The sequence below is a fragment of the Selaginella moellendorffii genome, unplaced genomic scaffold (assembly GCF_000143415.4).
Source record: "Selaginella moellendorffii unplaced genomic scaffold, v1.0 SELMOscaffold_3, whole genome shotgun sequence".
In the NCBI taxonomy this organism is placed as follows: domain Eukaryota; kingdom Viridiplantae; phylum Streptophyta; class Lycopodiopsida; order Selaginellales; family Selaginellaceae; genus Selaginella; species Selaginella moellendorffii.
In genome coordinates this window covers 4,117,359-4,135,023 of record NW_003314264.1, presented here as the reverse complement: position 1 = coordinate 4,135,023, position 17,665 = coordinate 4,117,359, and the positions used below count along the sequence as shown (strand labels likewise).

The 17,665-nt window shown below is 50.4% G+C and overlaps 6 protein-coding genes across 12 annotated transcripts; 3 read left to right on the top strand and 3 right to left on the bottom strand.

Annotated features, from left to right (window-relative positions):
- Positions 1-15: 15 nt before the first annotated feature.
- LOC9643703 (pentatricopeptide repeat-containing protein At4g02750) lies at positions 16-2,407 on the top strand. The gene has a single exon (XM_002963851.2). It carries the CDS (start codon positions 21-23, stop codon positions 2,352-2,354), a length of 2,334 nt encoding a protein of 777 aa, XP_002963897.2. The 5' UTR covers positions 16-20; the 3' UTR covers positions 2,355-2,407.
- A 21-nt stretch (positions 2,408-2,428) lies between these two features.
- On the bottom strand, positions 2,429-7,013 carry LOC9655487. Its single transcript, XM_002963445.2, has 17 exons — positions 6,905-7,013; positions 6,611-6,813; positions 6,464-6,540; positions 6,360-6,408; positions 6,257-6,293; positions 6,121-6,190; positions 5,636-6,053; positions 5,217-5,302; positions 4,845-5,071; positions 4,429-4,519; positions 3,756-4,077; positions 3,628-3,704; positions 3,509-3,551; positions 3,356-3,404; positions 3,226-3,292; positions 2,627-3,128; positions 2,429-2,568 (listed from the first exon to the last, which is right to left on the bottom strand). The coding sequence occupies exons 1-17, from the start codon at positions 6,928-6,930 to the stop codon at positions 2,531-2,533; spliced, it is 2,382 nt and encodes a 793-aa protein (XP_002963491.2). The 5' UTR covers positions 6,931-7,013; the 3' UTR covers positions 2,429-2,530.
- A 488-nt stretch (positions 7,014-7,501) lies between these two features.
- On the top strand, positions 7,502-11,587 carry LOC9643701. 7 transcript variants are annotated; one of them, XM_024668552.1, is made up of 11 exons: positions 7,502-7,529; positions 7,579-7,679; positions 7,728-8,218; positions 8,302-8,645; positions 8,702-9,218; positions 9,319-9,472; positions 9,564-9,611; positions 9,680-10,431; positions 10,559-10,633; positions 11,040-11,121; positions 11,176-11,587. In XM_024668552.1, exons 2-5 carry the CDS (start codon positions 7,624-7,626, stop codon positions 8,933-8,935), a joined length of 1,125 nt encoding a protein of 374 aa, XP_024524320.1. In that variant the 5' UTR covers positions 7,502-7,529; positions 7,579-7,623; the 3' UTR covers positions 8,936-9,218; positions 9,319-9,472; positions 9,564-9,611; positions 9,680-10,431; positions 10,559-10,633; positions 11,040-11,121; positions 11,176-11,587. The 7 variants fall into 7 exon arrangements, with proteins under 7 accessions (XP_024524320.1, XP_024524317.1, XP_024524316.1 ...); XM_024668549.1 differs by having other exon boundaries at positions 7,579-8,218; positions 9,680-9,839; positions 9,957-10,431; XM_024668548.1 differs by having other exon boundaries at positions 7,579-8,218; positions 9,680-9,851; positions 9,957-10,431.
- Positions 11,588-12,166: 579 nt separating this feature from the next.
- Positions 12,167-12,992, bottom strand: LOC112344160 (probable myosin light chain kinase DDB_G0284661). The gene is made up of 2 exons (XM_024668434.1): positions 12,630-12,992; positions 12,167-12,519 (listed from the first exon to the last, which is right to left on the bottom strand). Exons 1-2 carry the CDS (start codon positions 12,984-12,986, stop codon positions 12,274-12,276), a joined length of 603 nt encoding a protein of 200 aa, XP_024524202.1. The 5' UTR covers positions 12,987-12,992; the 3' UTR covers positions 12,167-12,273.
- Positions 12,993-13,074: 82 nt separating this feature from the next.
- LOC9655486 (protein PHR1-LIKE 1) lies at positions 13,075-14,044 on the bottom strand. The gene is made up of 4 exons (XM_024668540.1): positions 13,720-14,044; positions 13,521-13,597; positions 13,416-13,455; positions 13,075-13,316 (listed from the first exon to the last, which is right to left on the bottom strand). The coding sequence occupies exons 1-4, from the start codon at positions 14,042-14,044 to the stop codon at positions 13,075-13,077; spliced, it is 684 nt and encodes a 227-aa protein (XP_024524308.1).
- Positions 14,045-15,140: 1,096 nt separating this feature from the next.
- LOC112344217 (pentatricopeptide repeat-containing protein At4g02750-like) lies at positions 15,141-16,775 on the top strand. Its single transcript, XM_024668538.1, has one exon. The coding sequence runs from the start codon at positions 15,141-15,143 to the stop codon at positions 16,773-16,775; it is 1,635 nt and encodes a 544-aa protein (XP_024524306.1).
- The last annotated feature ends 890 nt before the right edge of the window (positions 16,776-17,665 follow it).

Here is a 17,665-nt window from a genome sequence, read left to right as displayed (position 1 = left end):
TGTGTATGGCGAAGATGTAGATGAAATGCCGGGACATCGCTCGGCGATCTTTCTGCAAGGAATCCAGCCACCGCGATGAATCGATCTATGCGTCGCTGCTTCGCCAGTGCTGCCTGTCCAGGGATCTCGCCAATGGCAAGCGCATCCACTCGGAGCTCCGGCGGCTGGGCTCGGATCGCCACACCCTGCTGGGCACATTACTCGTGCAGATGTACGGAAGATGCGGCTGCGTGGCCGACGCCGTCATCTGCTTCGATTCTATCCGGAATCCGACCGCATTCTCTCACAATGTCATGGTCGCAGCATATGCCCAGAATGGGTATCTGGATCTCGCAGCAAGAACTTTCGATCGGACGCCAAACAAGGACGTCGTCTCGTGGAATGGGATGCTCTCTGGCTACGCCCGCTATGGAAGCTTTCGAGATGCAAAGCTTTTCTTTGACGAGATGCCGTACAAGAACACCGTGTCGTATAACACCTTGATATCAGCATTTGCCCGCCAGGGGAACTTGGCCGAGGCAAGGAATCTCTTCAATTCCATGAAGATCCGCGACGCAGCGACGTGGAATGTGCTAATCGCGGGTTACACACAGCGATGCCTGTGTACCCACGCGCGAGAGATCTTTGACCGGGCGCCCGTACGAAACGTGGTGACGTGGAATACCATGATTGGAGGTTATGCCCAAGCCGGGCATCTTGATAACGCCACCGAGCTCTTTGGTTTGATGCCGCAGTGGAACGAGGTGTGCTGGAACGCCTTGATCTCGGGGATGGGTCGCAACCGTCGCCTCCCCGACGCGCTTGAGCTCTTCCAGGCGCTGCCCTTCCGGGACATGGTATCCTGGATCGCGATGATCCAGGGCTGTGTCCACAGCGGCGATCTCCACCGGGCGTGGGATCTCTTCAAGCGGATGCCGCTCACGGACGTAGTGATCTGGACCGCGATCGTCACCGCCTTCGCCCACAGCGGCTTCTTGCAAGAGGCCCGGGATCTGTTCGACGCGATCCCGATCAAGGACGCGGCAGCGGTGAATGCGATGATCGCGGCCTATGGCCTCCACGGCGAGATCGCTCGCGCCAAGGATCTCTTCGATAGCGCCGGGGATCTGCGCGACGTGATCTCCTGGAACGCGCTCCTCGCGGCGTTCTCCCAGAACGGCCACGCTCGCCAGGCGCTGGGGATCTTCGCGGGCATGGATCTGGAAGGGATCCACCCCGACGGGATCAGCTTCGTGAGCGCGCTGGATGCGTGCACGATCCTCACGGCGCTGCGCGAGGGAAAACTTCTCCACGAAGAGCTCCTCCTTGCAAGCCAGGGCGAGATCTTCGTTGAGGCCAGCCTCGCCACCGCGCTCGTGAACTTCTACGCCAAATGCGGCCGCCTGGACGAAGCGCGATCGCTCTTCGACGCCATGGCCTTCTGCGACGCGATCCTCCTCAACTCGATGCTGGGCGCCTACGCCCAGAGCGGCCGCGCCGGCGAAGCTGCCGATCTCTTCCAGCGCGCGATTCTCTCCGGGATCCATCCCGACGCCGTCACATTCGTCTCGATGGTCAGCGCTTGCAGCCACGCCGGCCTCCTCGATCTCGGCCACCGCTACTTCCTCTCGCTGGTCGGAGATTTCGCGCTCGCTCCACACGCGGCCCACTACACATGCATGGTGGATCTTCTGGCCAGAACGGGCCATCTGATGGACGGCGAGGATCTCCTCGACGCCATGCCATTCCAGCCGGAATATACCGCGTGGAAGTCCCTCCTCGCGGGCTGCCGTACGCACGGAGACGTGGGCCGTGGCGCCAGGCTCGCCCGACGGGCCACAAATGCCAACCCGGTGTGCTCCTCTCCGTACGTGCTACTCTCAAGGCTCTACGATGCCGCTGGTAAGCACGGCGATGGGATTTCCGTTAGGAAGGCTATGGACGCCAGGCGTTTAAGAAAGCCCGCGGGTCTAAGTAGCATCACGATCAAAGGTAGAGCTCACGAGTTCGTGGCGGGAGGGAAAAACCACCCCGAAATCAGCGCGATCCTGGACGAGCTCCATAGTCTCAATGCAAAGATGAGAGAGGCCGGATACGTACCCGATACGAGCAACGTACTCCACGACTTCGACGACGAGGAGAAGGAGCAATCGCTGAGCTTCCACAGCGAGAAGCTGGCGGTGGTGTTTGGGATGATCAGCACTCGCGGGAGGAGCGATCCTCTCTTCGTGGTGAAGAACTTGCGGATGTGCACCGACTGCCACACCGCCACGAAGTTCATGTCCCGGATCGCCAAGAGGGCGATCACTGTGAGAGATGCTCATCGCTTTCACCACTTTCAAGATGGAGCGTGCGCTTGTGCCGACTTTTGGTAGGCTTTCTCTCCGATATAATATTTTTCTCGTTCTCCCATTCTAGAAGTCTAGAAGAAAAAAAAAAGTACAGCAGGAACGCGGTTACAAAAGTCTCAATTCTTTCAACAAGCGGCAAGAAACGATCGTACCAAAGTGGACAAAGTCGTTTGCTGCGGCGGCTATAGAGCTCCTACATATTACAGAAAACTCTCGCCAGTGTTGTGGTCATGGAAGCCTGCCTGCACCAAAACAGAAACCAACTTAATTCCTGGAAACAGGACTGAAAAGCATACCTGCTGTGTTACACTGCAAATAACTCGAATGGTGGTAAGACTGCTGCTGCTGTTGTAAAGATTTCGAATGAAGATACTCTTCTACTGATTCCTGGTGTCTCGGTGATACTACTACCGCGTCATCGGTCCTAATGTTGTTGTTGTTGTTGTTGAGTAAAGTGTAACTGGCTCCCAAAGGATTTGGGACTGACGCCGGCGAGTTTTCTCGCGACAAACTGTTGTTAGCTGCCATTGATCCCAGTGCCGAAAGCGCTGATGTGATCGCTGGCAAAGCTCCTCCTCCACCTCCTCCTGGTGGATCCATCAGACCTGGTACGCTCTCGGTCAATTCATATTTGAGATCTGAGCCTTGGACTGTTATATCTGAGCTAAAAACTTGCGTCGATCCGGGACTGGCACCTGGCTGGTTGTCAAGACCCCCACTCATCTTCTTCTGCTCGTCAATAATTTTCTGCAGGTACTTCCCTTGCGCTTCGATTCGCAATTGGAGGTGCCGTTGCACCTGCGTTTCAGGTTTTTCCATCCAGGACATATTAAGTCGGTGTCCCTCTGTCCTCGCGGGAGGAGAAGAAATCATAAAAGCACGGAAAACAGCTTACCTCGAGCTGCTCCTGAAGCCTCTTTTGTACCTCCATTTGCATACGCAATGCCTCGTTGATCTGAACACTGTTGAGAGGAGAGGGGGAGTTGTAGCAAGTTTACAATGAAAAAACCCATTCACCAACTTACGATCCTCCGAGACTCGGCAAATCCGGGTGCCTCCTTTTGTCCGATTTCCCTGTCAGACATAGTTTAATTCCAAACTGGATTCCCTCGGGGCCATTCCCATGCATTCAAACACAGGAAGCAGACCGGTCAGAAAATCTAACTAGTTGAACTTACCATCGCCCATCGGATCTGGTATGTACTTCGCAAGTCGGTACTTCTGCGGAGACACCAGAGATCATGATCACTGGCAGAGGACAGGATAGAAAAAACGAGCTAAACCAATCACCCCCTACCTGTAAATGACTCTTGACATGATAGATTGTGAGTCCTTGCACGCCCATTACGCGAAGAACACCCTTGGGAGTAGCTCCTGACCGAAAGCAACACACAACAGTGTTTCGGAGATCTAAGAGAAACTTACTGTCGGCTCCTCCCAGCTGCCCAACAGCCTCTACGAATCGCTCGTGAAGGTCCGGCGTCCATCGGAGGCGCTGCTTAGCGGCGGCGGCCGCCGCATTCGAGACGGCGTTGCTGCTTGCTCCTCCTCCGCCGCCAGAGCTCGTAGCGCCGGGAGAAGAGCCGCTCGCAATTCTCTGTGGATCGGACAGCGCTTGGTGATGATGCGGGGAAGGAGATGGAAGCGACGGCCTTTGGTGTTGCGACATCTTTGTCGTGGATTGCTTGAGAGCCTCATACAGCATTTCGGCTGTAGACGCTACAACCCAAAACGCGCGATACGGACATCACAGATTTGGATAAGGCCTTGCCAACTAATAATCTTTGTGATATAGTATACCGCCTGTCGAATGAGAAAAAATTGAGAAAAAAAGAAGAAAAAAAGCCCAGGGAAAAGAAAAATTTCTAGGCGAGCGAGCGAGCGAGTTCGCGATCCTCTAGGCTAGAACCCTAACCGCTTGGAAATTCGCTTTCCAGAGATACACATTAAGGAGGAAGAAGAAGAAGAAGAAGAAAGAGCGAAGAGGGAACGGCGCTAGAACCAAGAGGAAGCTCCGAGAATGCTACAGTAATCTAGAAATTCTTGCGATCTTAGCCCCAAGATTCCAGCCTTGGAGCGCAAGAATTGAAGCTGCTACCGTCCCCTGCGAGAGTCTGGCGCCCCTGCTGGAAGAGGAGATGCCAAGAAACACTGGAAACGCGGCAATTCCTGCGAATTCCCTCCTTGACCTGCGATGGAACGCTCAATGGTCGAAATCCAGATCGTTGCACTGTAGAGATTGATGCCCCGCCTGCTTGAGAGAGAAATCGAAGTGAAATGCGGGGACGCGAAGCAGGGAGCGAGCTCGATGGCTATGGCGGAACACAAGGCGAAGAAAAAAATTATTAACAAAGACACACACAAAAAAAAACTGGTGCCCACCGACACGTGGCGGGCGCAGCCGGTGGCTTTTCAATTAAGCTAAGTTCCTCTTTTGAACTTTAATGCATTACGTTGCTTGCGAGATGGAAAGCCAAAATGTATCCTAACATTTTGTTTCCTTTTTTCGTTAACCAGACCAAGAAACACGAGCCACGATAGAGGATAACCCTAAAAACGTTGTCACTAGTACGATTCTCACGCTCGTATGCCACCTTCTCGATCCATCCAGACATATGGTGGATCGCTGCCACCTTTATGGCTTCATTCATATAGACATGGATTGGAAGATGGATATATATAATCTCGCAAACCACGCAATTCTTGGCAGAAGGTTCTCCCATGCTTCTCCTCTGGTGCGCCTACAGGTCATCAATCATGCAAGTTCAACACTATCATTACGCTCAAACAATTCGCAAGAGATTCCAAAACCACCACTTTGTAAATCACCAAGAGATATCCAAACTAATGTAATCTATTAACAAGAAATTGTCAGTATAAATATACCTTTTTGCTCGCGTCTTGTCCCTCTCTTGGTGTAGATATAGATGCAGTCCAGGGGTTTATTAGGGATTGGGCCCTCCCCACCTTATCTTGCAAACGAACATTGTGTCATTGCAATGCACGAATGGGCTCTTCGTCGCATTCACTTCAATCCATCCAGGCTTTAGGTCAATTCCCTTTGGCAATCAGTAACTGTCATGCAGAAAAACATCAACGTATCCGTACAGTTCATCCTCTAGAATTAACATAAGCAAGAGGAATCCCACAAAGTTTCGCCGCATCTTTTTTCTTTCTTTCCGGGACAGTGGAACCGCACCAAATGGAATCTTTTTTCTTTTTCTGTCGAGAATCGAATCATTTCCTCTCGCTTTTAGGGCTTTTACTTGTTCACCCTTTTTTCGTGGAGCTCTATCTTAGCTAGCCATTCAAGTCTAAGCCGCGACCGCTACTGAGATTGAGCCCCGTCGAGATCTCGGCAGTGGAGCCTGATGCATGCTGCGCTTCGTCGTCATCCCACACTGGCTCCTTCTTCCACTGCACTAGCGACTTTGTCACCCTCTCTTGCTCCTCCTCGAGCTGGCGTTGGGGATCATCGTCGTTGGGGCGCCTCTTGATCCCCGCGGTGTTGTTGCTCGTCGCTTGATCCAGCTTGCCGTGCTGCTCCACCGCGCTCTGGAGCCCCGAGTACATCTTGGACAGCTCCATGATGCCGTCGAGCTGGAGCTTTCGAGCGGCCTCCAGGTCCGCCATGATCGATTTCTTCTGAGGGCTCGCGCTCTCCATCAGCTTGTACAGGTGCTGGCATTGCTCGTCGATCCGGGCCTGTAGCTGCTGCTGGATCTGTCCATGGATCGTGTAAAATCACCAATCAAAATGAGAATGGATCCTCCACGAACTTAGTCATTACCTCCATCTGCTCCCGGAGTTTCTTCTCGACCTCCGCGTGCACCGCAATTATCTGCGTGAGAGGCAAACTCCTGGTGGAAAACCATCAAAGTTTTGATTTTCCAAGATCGGCCAAGATAAATGAATTAAATGCTCACTCTTGTTGTTTGCTGCTGTCCTCGGAGTTACTCCTGCCTGTTGATGAATTGTTACTTGTGAGCTCGAATCAACGACAAGAAGCGGGAAAAAGAGATTTTTTACCATCGCCGCTAGTCTCGGGTCGGGGTATTTGCATTCCAAGTCTATACTTCTACGATCACAGGAAAAATTGTGTCCAATCCTCCAGAAAAACGAGATTTTTTTACCTGGAGATGGCTCTTGAGATGGTAAAGTGTTAGCCCTTGAACGCCCATTAGCTTCAGGACCGACTTTGGTGTAGCTTCTGAAATCAAACGTTCTTTTGGTTAGTAAAAGACCAAAAGTAAAAACTCTGAAGAGAGAAAACTACGGACTCTCGGGGCCACCGAGCTGCGCCACGGCCTTGACAAACTGATCATGCAGCTCCGGCGTCCATCGCAACCGCGGCTTTTGATCGTTTCCAAGCCCGGAGGCGGAGAGATGCGCCGATGCCTCGCCCGACGATGGAACGTAGTAGAATGTAGAGCACGCCTTGTCCTGGTTGAATTCACCCCCGGATCTCACCAGCGCCTTGACGCTGTGGGACAATGAAGCCGAAAGATCATTCCCACAAATGCTAGACATATGATATCATCGAATTTTCGGGAAGATCTCCCCTAGAGCCTCACCTCGCCTGGAGCTCCGTGACGCCCATCCGCGCAATTGATCAAAAATCCTACAGCCGCTGCGCAAAGCATCAACAAAAAATCACCAAACCGCGCTCCCCCGCCCTCTTTTTGTGTGTCGCCGAGCGAATATTCCTTTCGTAAAAGAGCAGCATATACTTATCCCGCCGAATATGCCGCGGCGCAGAAGCATATTCGTGATGATGCGGGCCCAGTACGAACATGGGAATCTTTGTACGGCATGCCGGTATTTCTCCAGGCTTTGTCGCCTTTCTAGTTTGGGGACTATAGTTTTTGTGTGCGACTCTCGTTCACAGATTTGGGCTATAATCGTTTTCTATGGCGCCACGATTTATTTGCTCTCAGTGAGTATATTCTCACTGGTAATGGGTGGTGAATATTCATCCATCGTGCGTGGTCCCCAGCGCGAATATTCGCGCGTCACTGTCCCCATCGAATATTCAGCCGCCGTTGCTGTCAAGAAAAAATCTTTGATCTAAAAGCCCGAATCTCAGGACAGATGCCATGACACGTTGGATACACGTGTCGTCCAAGCTGGAACCTTATGACACGTGGCTGGCATGAACATTGTTGTTAGGGCTTGGCGAGAGAGTTGCGCGCATTCCCTGTAAGAAGGTGTTCCATGCTAGGGCGTTAGAAATCGCGATATTTTGCAGGGAATGGACGTGGCGTAGGCGTCGATCGAGGTCGCGGTCGTGGTAATGGCAGGATTGGCTGCCCCGGCCCTCTTGCTCCCGGCGCAACCAGCGTATAACAGGTACGCTATCGGGAGTAGCGAGCTAGCGCGATTAAAGACCGGGTCCAGGAGCTCGCTCAAGCTAAAAGGAAGGATTGCCGCTACTCCAAACCTCTCGAGTCGACTCACTGCCGTTGCTCCAAACGTTTCTTCCCGATTGATCACCCCAGCTTTGCATTCTTCGCGACTAGAACGACTCCGAGGTGGATCAAAATGCCGGTTGTCTCGTGGAGTCTCTCTGAAAGACGAGGTGACGAGCAGCAACAGCCCGCAAGAATTCGACTCGCAAGAGAAGCCTGCTGGAGAAGAAGTAGCAGCAGCTTCTCAAGAACCCGATCACATCGACTTGGAGTTTTTGGAGGACGCAGATATCAGCGGCAAAACTGGATTCGTTTCGTTCTATAGCGGAGCTGCTGGAGAAGATCGTTTGCTTACAGGAGTGAAGCGACGATCGCTTCTCTGGCTGCTTGGACCTTTTGTGCTGGTTGCTTCGGTCGTGCTACCGCCATACGTTTTTCGGACCGTCTTTGAATATCTTCTCGACGATACAGTAGTAACAGGTACTTCTCACCATCTTTCTTCTGTCTCGCTTTTCTATTTTCCATCTCCATTGAGATCGACTTAATCTCTCTCGTGAATGCAGATTTTATCATTTTGTTCTTCACGGAAGCCTACTTTTACATCGGAGTATCAGCATTCCTTTTCGTTGCTCATAAGTTTCGAGGACCTGTTCGTGTTCGCGGTTCCAAAGGCGATGCTTTAGCTGCTGCTTCCTACACTTGGGGATACAATGTGTCGGCCACGGTATGCACTGCCCTCTCCACGGTCTTGGCTGTTTCGAGTTTCTTCGTGGCCTGGAAGTATACGGGCCCCGCGGCCATCGCTGCTCTAGTTCCATATGTGTCGGGGCTGGTGGTGCAATTTTGCGGAGAGAAGTTTGCCGAGGACAAGCCATCGATTCGACCTCTAGTACCGATGATTTTCCAGGTTTGCTTGGCAATGAGTTTTTCGTAGAGGCCAGCTTGTAAAGCTTGATATTCCAGGTTTATCGTCTTCACCAGCTAAACAGAGCAGCACAGCTTGTCGCGGGGCTTATATTTTCCATGAAAACTCTGGAGGCATCAGTGCAGACCACGGCAATTACGAGCTCGCTACAGATGCTCCTGTCATCGTTGCAACTTCTGGGCATTTTCTCCTTGTGGTCGCTGGCAGCCTTTCTCACGCAGACGAGCTTGGCTTGGCATCATGGCAAAGGCGTCTCTTTGGTCCCGTTTTGAAAAGGGACACTTTACACAGGGGATAGCGGGGTGATTGGGGGGGAGAACAACAGACTAAAGTCGTTTTTTCTTCTGTATATCATCAGCAAACAGAGTTTTCAATGATCCGACTTAAAACGACCGGGTTTGGTTCCAAAGTTTTTGGCAGCTTCGCTTCATTCAATTCTGCTTTGTTTTCTCTGTTTCCTTCTTTCGTCCTTGCGGGGGACTTGGTTTTTTCAAGGTGGAAGAAAGGAAGCAAGCAAGCAACAAGGCGATTGACATCGACTGGTGCAGTTACGGGGTATGGGCTGTTTGTTGAGAGCCTGAAGCTTTTGATACTTCTTACATTTCTTTGTTGGTTTTGGCACCTACTAATGCTTGGCTTTTGGATCTTGTTGAAGGTTGCAATCTGTCGATCCACGGGGATTGTCCTTGGTTTGGTGCAATATATTCTGGATTTGGTAGAGGCAACTATCGGATGACCCTTTGAGCATCCATCTCAGAGATGGTGGAGGAGAACGACTGATTCTCTCATGCAAGCGCTTATAAAGTTTCGTGAGTGGAATTTCTCTTTATATTTCTCGCTTTGCTTGATCTGATGGTGATGTTCTCTTTTTTTTTCTTCCTTTCTTTTCCGGACTTGTAGCTGCTGCAAGGAACAAGGAATAACCGAGAGGGAATGTTATATGCGCGGGTACGCTTTGCTACTTTTCTGATTTAGGAGCTTTGCTTACGCTTGACTGGTGACTTCTTTTTTATCAGTCCCTCTACCTACCTAATTCCTTCGATGCCTCGCAGTGAAATTACGAGACAAAGAAAGAACAATCAAGCACGTCCGTGGTGGTGGTGGCCAAACACTCAAACGTTGACATGCTATTGTGAATGGAGAATCTAGACCCTGGAAATAGAAGACGAAGAACAAGTAAGTATAGAGGTATGTGCCGAGTACACACACCCCTCCAGTCATTTAATATGTTTCTTGCTTTGTTTGTTTCGGGTGGACTCTGTGGAGTATGACCATCGTTTTCCTGATGCGCAGCAGCAAATGCAGCAGACATAGAATGTCAAGCATGGCATATTTAAGGTTCTAACGGGCAGCCGGGGCCGGCTATGGATATCTGGTTCGTAACGCACCCCTGTTTGTTTTCTAAGACATGACTCTCGAGTCGAGTCGAGCCGGGAGGAAAAAACTAGTGTCGTTCTGTATCGCTTCTGTGCATCAGGGGAGAAGTATAGAAGCAGGGCCAGAATTTTGCAGCTGCTACTGCAGCACGTCTAGGCAATCAACGAGGAGAGATTTTAATGACACCAACCTAGACGCACGTCCAGGAAGTTTCTTTTACCACTTTTTTTTTCTCTTTTCTCTTTCGCTTTATATTAATTCCTCCTTTTGGTTTTTAAAGATAAAAGGCTGAAGCGATCGGATTCGAATGGATGTGAAGTGGAAGCATCGCCTGCTTCTGGGACAGAGACGTGCACTGGGGAGCAAAGAGGGGAAAAGTTTGGTGAAGGAGGTATGTTTTGCGTTCGTTGTTGCTTGCTTTGCGCACTGCTCTGTTTGGAGTGTGCCCGTTTGTTTTTGCTCATGGTTTTTATTACATCGTCCGCAAATGTGCTAAGATGGAGAATGTCGTTTTGCAGTCGAGGGTGACACTCGATCGAGGCTGCTTTGGAGCGACATTAATGTCTCGAACCGAACATCTATGTTGTTCCAAGGTATGTGACATGATTTTGCTTTATCTTTTCTTCCTGGTTTCTTGTCAAACTCTTTTTGATGAGTTCTCCTGTGTGGGTGTGTGTGTATGTGAGTCTTGTGTGTAAGGAAGTCCTCTACCTTGTGTGACGACAAAGTGCACAGCACAGAATAAATGTTGGCATTCAAGTTCTTCATGAATGATTCCATCCTTCCTTCCTTGCAGGAAGGTGAAATCTGCTGACTGCCTGGTGTAGTATAGTGTTCTCTCTATTCCTATAGATTGTAGCTAGCTTGCATTTGCTCTGATTTTAGTGTTTATTCGTGGTTGGTTCTTGGTAGAAGCTAGAGGTGCACAGTCGGCTATGCTATTTTCTGGTAGGAATTTTTTATTTCGTTTTTTGTTTTTCTCTTTTATTTTTTGTTTAGAGTTCTCTGTGGACATTGACCAGGAAACAAACGTGAGGCTCTGCAACAGTGTGAAGGATATTGACTAGCTATCATCCAAAACGTAAGTTCTCTCGTTTTTTTTTCTCTCCGGGTTCGTAAACAAATCTTTTGGCAGGAAAGAAGCGTCCGAGAGAGCATTAAAGCCCCCTCTCGTTCGGCTAGGAAGCTTGAGCTTCTTAACTTTGGATTTAGAGAGATTAGATTGATGGATGGTGATCTCTCGAGTGCCTTGCTTGACTCTCCCTGACGACCCACACTCTTGTGTTGGAGTCGGATAGATGGATCGATCAATCCCTGCAGTGTTGCATGGATCGATCAATCATCTCCGTGACATTCTCGGGAATGAAGAGAGTTCACGGCAGGATTCTTCTTCTTTTTCTCTTTCTTTTCTCGCATGGATGAAAAGTCCACAAGCCAAGTACAGCTAGCCAGCAGAAATACTTTGTTTGTTTGCTCTTGAGGACCATGTCCGGAGCTGCAGCATGCAAATGATGGCATGATAGACAATCGTCTCCCTCTTTTTCTTCGATTAATCTCCTGTGATATGAGAACTTTTTAGAGATAATCACCGGAGGAGGCTTAGGTAACGCTTCGCGTCTGCTCGCTCCTGCAGCCGCATATAAACAATGGTGAAGTTATATGTGCAGTCCAGCCAGAGCCGATTAAAATCACGCTAGAGTTTCTTAATCCTTCCATTTCTAGTTGCTTTACATTCCGTGGTTTCTCATTTTCTTTCTATTTTTCTTTGTGTGTAGTTTGACCGACTGCTCGAGTGTTCGTAACGTAAGCTCTAACAGAGAAGAGGAGCCAACTGTACAACAACTGTGGAGTGTTGCAGTACGAAGGTGGTGACGACAGCCATGGGGGAGCTACGATCTCCATTTCAATGGTTCGCTTCCATTTAAACAAAACAGACTTTTCAAGCAGTTCCTTGCTGTGGATCCAGAGCTTTGCTTTGTCAAATCAAAGAAAGCTATTGCTCGGCCGTGGCGCAGAGTTCGTAAGTTTCACTCGGGAAGTTTTGAATGGATCAGCGACGAACAGGCCCTTGGAATCCACGCGCAGGAGAATTGTGTCTGGCATCTCTCACGCTCGAAAGAAAAAGGAACCAAAAATCCCTAGGTGACTAGGTTCATGAATAGTAGATTAGCAAAATATTCAGTTCGAGTTAGCTTCCAACTTTAGTTGAGTTTGCTGTTGATTGATTGATTGATCACGGTGATTTGTGGGCGATGGAGAGCGTGAGATCCAATCTTATGACCGGCTCCCCGCGATTTTGATCCGGCTGCCCGCTACTAGTGCTGCTGCTGCCCCTGCGAATGTATTTCCCGTTTCGCCGCTTTGCCTTGTTCTTCATGCCAGCGGGGGAACTTGTTAGTGACAGTGATAAGTTACTGCCATCATCATCGTCGTCATCGTCAGTGGAGTCGGGGCTTGATCTTCGATTGTTCATCCGGTCCTGTTTCCAAAAAGAGAAACGATGAGAACCGATCACACCGATGTGTGTGTGTGTGTGTGTGTGTGTGTGAGAGAGAGAGAGAGAGAGAGAGAGAGAGGACTGGTACTGACCAGGAGTTGCATCGTTGCGTGGGTGCTGTGCGAGGAGGAGTCGAGAACAAGTCTCTGCTTCCTCAGCTCCTCGAAAACTCGATGCCTGTTGTTGATGTTGTTGTCAATTACGTTGTTGTTGTTGTTGTTAATCGCTGCCTGCTGCGCAGCTCGGTGGTGGTGGTGGTGGTGGTGGTGATCGATCTGCATGAGATGATTCTGAGTCCACTCGGATCGGCTGCTGTAATTGCTGCTGCTGCTCCCGGGGCTGATCTGCTTGTGCGTCTGCAAATTCAGCCAGTAGTCGTTGAGGTGGACGAGATCGTTTGGCAGGCTCCTGTGGCTTCGCAGGCCCGACGAGCTCGAGCTCTCCACCATAAACCCATGCTCCTGCTGGTGTTGGTGGTGGTGGTGCCTTCAGGATTGGATCGAGAGGCACGGTTCCCCGGATGAGCAAAGCAGGAAATCACTCGTCAGACTTGGGTGGTATCCCAGTGAGATTGAAATACCTCGCGAGTGGCTGAAGCACAGGACGGCAGAAGAAGTGCTGCTGCTGCTGTTCCTGTTGCTGGAAGGCTGCAAAGCTTTCGTGTGGGTGATGGTGTCCAAGATCAAGGTGTTGCTGTAGAGAAGATGCAAAGGCGGTGCCGACGAGGGAGCTCCGATCGTCAATCAACGCCAGATGATCCTGGCCTGCCTCGGAACTCGCTACAGAAAAAAAAAAACGAAAAAACCAGCGAAAACCACAAAGCTTTTTACTTGGGATCGGGGAATGAGTCTGACTGACAAAATAAATTTTGCACTGACCTTGGCCGTGATTCTCATCATTCTTCATGCTCCGATACATCTGCGAAGTTGAAACCGAATTGCGGTTTTTCCCAAAATAAACGAATGCAGAAAAAGAAGTGGAACCTGCAAATGGCTCTTGACATGCGCAATTGTCAATCCTTTGACATCCATGAGCTGTAGAACCAGCTTGGGAGTGGCTCCTGAGCAACACAAACGAAGCAAAAGTGATCAAGATCTTGAAAGGAAAGAAGATGGTACTATGATATAAAAGCCCGTTTGATGATCCATGAGAAGATCAAACAAGCGCGAACAAGATACTCACGGTCCTGGCCGCCCAGCCGCTCCACGGCATTGACGAAGCAGTGGTGGAGGTCCGGCGTCCATCGGAGGCGCGGCATTTTGGATCGCACGTACTGCCGGACGCCGCCCGCGGTGGCGGCGCTGCTGCTGCTGTTCTTGCGGCTACTGCTGTCGCAGCTCTTGCCTGAATTCGTCCCCGCTGAGGAGCTCTCGGGCGAGCTGACGCTCATGCTCTTGTGTGCCTGTTCCTCCTCCTTGTTGCTGGAGCTGCTGTTTGCTTGCGAGTGGCTCTTGGCACAGTGTTCCTCGCGGGCCATGGCTTTGTCCTTTTGATCGAGCTGCTGCATCATTCCGGGGGAGTGATTTGATAGTCGACCGTTCCCCCTTCTCGCTTGTTTACTTCCTTTCCTCTCCTAGGATCAAGATCACTCCCAAGATGTGTAAGTGATATCAAATCGAAGTATCACTCAGTGGAGGTGACTGATCACTACACAAAGCCATGGATGGATCGACGAGTGGATCAAAACCGAGACTTTTGGACAGAAGAGGAAACTTTGTCGCCCCTCGAACTCGATTGTAGCACGGCAGTGGTGGCGGTGGTGGTGTTCTTCCTGCTCATATCTTGGGATCTGTGGGGAGCAAGTGGTGGTGGGATCGTGATCGAGGAAGCTGTGACATGGATCTCATCCAAAGGAAGCCGCATGATCACTAGGAAGAAGAGGATCATCCCCGGCAAAGCGCGCTGCTGCTGGTGGCGAGCTTCTAGAGCCAGCGCTTGCATACTGCTGGATCATCGAAGTGGGCGCGCAAGCTTGCGATTTTGGGAAGGGCAAGCCGCAAGGCAAAGATCACCCCAGAGAAGAGAACTAAAGCGCTAAAAGAATGTAAAGGGAACTACGAGAGAGAGTGTGTGTTTGGGTGTGTGTTTTTGTTGTACCGTGTACAAATGAGATGGGATGTGTGTCTTTTGCGAGGATTTAAAATGTAAGTCCCGGAATTAAGCAAACCGCAATCAAATTATTGTTAAGCGCCCTCACTCACAAGAGTCAACTTTTGATTCTTCCATTCGAATGTCCGTACTGTTTCGAGAAACGGGAGCACGAAAAAAAAGAAAGCAAATAAGTTTGCCACGCAAAGTGGATGAGTTCTTTCTTTAGCTCACTCCCGTTGACAATGATTTGATCCTTTGGGTTTATCTAGCCGCAATGCATGATCCCCATTTTCCTTCGTGAAAATGGTTTCTTCTCTTCAAATTGGCATGAAAGAGAAAAGAGAGAAAGAAAAAGAGAGAAGGATGATGCTTTGGTTTTCCAATAATCAAGTAGAGAATCACCTAAGATCATTGCTTGTTGTAATATTCGAAAGAGAATGAAGTGGTCCTCTTGAAAACTTGCAGACACTGGTAGTTTTGCCAAATCACAAAAGAAGAAAAACTTGTATGGAATGAATCTTTGCGCCGATCCGCTGTGTCGACACGGATCGGAGCCGCGAGAGCGACTGGGAACCCAACTCCAGCAGCGGCGGCAGGAGCGTCGCGATTTGATCGAGCGTCTGGTGCGCGAGGTGGGTGATCTAACGCAGGCAAGGCTTCTCCACTCGCGCATTCTGGACAGCGAGTTCCGGGACGATAGATTCGTGGCCAATATCCTCGTCCAGATGTATGGCGACTGCGGAAGCGTCGAGGAGGCCCAGAGGATCTTTGCCAGCATCCGGGACCCCAACGTTTTCAGCTGGAGCATCATGATCCAAGCATATGCCCGGAACGGGCATGTCGAGGAAGCAAGAAAACTCTTCCAAGCCATGCCCGAGAGAAACGTCGTGTCGTGGACGAGCATGCTTGTAGCTTTTGCACAAAGCAACTATTTGATAGAAGCAAAGATGGTTTTCGATGAAATGCCGGAGAGAAATCTTGTGGCATGGTCCGCTATGGTTGCAGCATTTGCCCAAAACGGGCATTTAAATGAAGCTGTGGGGCTGTTTGTCAAGATGCCTTTCTTGAGCTTGGTCTCGTGGAACTCCATGATCTCGGGGTATGGCGAGAACTCGGACCTCCGCCAGGCCGAGCGCTTGTTCCACCGGATGCCGGAGCACAACACCGCGTCGTGGAACGCTCTCTTTCAGGCTTACGTCTTGAATGGCGAGCTGGAGGCGGCCAAGAGGCTCTTTGCGGGGATGCCCGAGAGGAACATTATTTCCTGGACAGCCATGGTGGACGCATACGGGCAGTCCGGCTACTTGCAGCAAGCACAGCGGACTTTCGACAGGATGCCCGAGTGGAATGCCGTGTCATGGAACACCTTGATTGCTGCTTACGCCCAAAACGGGCATCTCCGCCAGGCCAAGAGGATCTTTGATGCCATGCCCGAGAAGGACGTCGTCTCATGGACGGTGCTCATTCGAATATATGGTCAGCAGTGCCGGGTCGAGGAGGCGAAGTTGATATTCGACACGATGCCCGCGCGAAGCTCCGTGTCGTGGAACTCGATTATTGTGGTCTTTGGCCAGAGCGGCTACGTCGAAGACGCCATGAGGATCCTCACGCAAATGCCGCACTCTCAGGTGGCGTCGTGGAACTCCGTGCTGGCCATGTACGCATTGAACGGCCAGCCGAGCTCCTCCAAGCGGGTGTTCGAGAGGATGCCCGGCAGAGATTTGCTGTCGTGGAACTCGCTCATTGCAGCGTTTGCGCGCATTGGATGCGTCCACGAGTGTGTGGAGTTGCTGCTGGATATGGTCGTGCAAGGATTCAAGGCGAACCAGGTATCATTTCTGGGCGTAATCATCGCGTGCAGCCATGCGGGGCTTGTAAAGATCAGCTGGTGGTGCTTCACAAGCATGGTGTCGCAGTTTGGATTGACTCCCGCGGCGGAGCATTATGCTTGCATGGTGGACATACTTGCGAGGTCGGGGGAGCTCAGTCAGGCCGATGAACTGATCAACAACATGCCATTCTTTCCCAACGATGTTGCATGGAGCACTTTGGCTGGTGCTTGCAAGCTACAACAGGAGCTCAAGCTGGGAAATTACGCTGCGAGCAGGGCCTACAGGCTTTTGCAGCTACAGAATCGAAGCATATAGGAAGAGGTTTAAAGCTAACAGTAAAGGATTTATAAACCATAAAAGCAATGTCTAAAAGTTGCATAAAATAGAACTTTTTTCAAAAATATAATACGTTAAACTAAGGGATTTAGCTAACTATATAATATATGGAAAGAGGCCCAACGTCTAGAGCTTCAGTCATCTTTTTAAAATTGTTTTTAACATTGAGCAATCTCAAATATCACAAGCCAAGGCCAACGATTTGTGGGTGGCTCACAAAACAGAAGCCCAGTGCCAGATAGATAGATAGATAACTGTTTATGAAGGTTATGGGGACTTGGGGTAGAAAAGGCTCCAATATGCATGATCTTGTTGAGAGTGGCCCTGTGCCACGTGGCAAGTCCACGTAGAGAGACACGAGTCTTCACCGGTTCACCATGTCACATATATGTACATTTTCCATTCCATATATGCTATGACGGATCTTGAGCACCATCACACGGTTTCACCTTTCGTTAGATGGTATCGGAGCAATGCCTGGGAGAGCGAGAAGAATTCGAAACCGTAGGATCAGGGCGACACTTGCTAGGGTGAATCGGAGCCTCCGTCTACGTAGACAGAGGCGTGCCCTAATCCAAACGCTCCAACTAAGAACCTGGACCTAGACTTGAACGAGTGGTGGGATTGGGTGTCGGCACCCATGGCAGCCACTGTTCCTACAAATCCGCCTCCAAATCCACCACCTATTTCCCCTCCCATCACAAATCCGACTGTGCCTACAGCGGATATCGTTTCAGTGGACGCAAATCCACCAAAATTTGATGGGAGGAACTGGCGCTTCTGGAAGACAAAATTCGAATCCTATATGGATGAACGAGGCCTCTGGGACATCACCACAGGAACTGAGACACTTCCAGATACAGCTACAG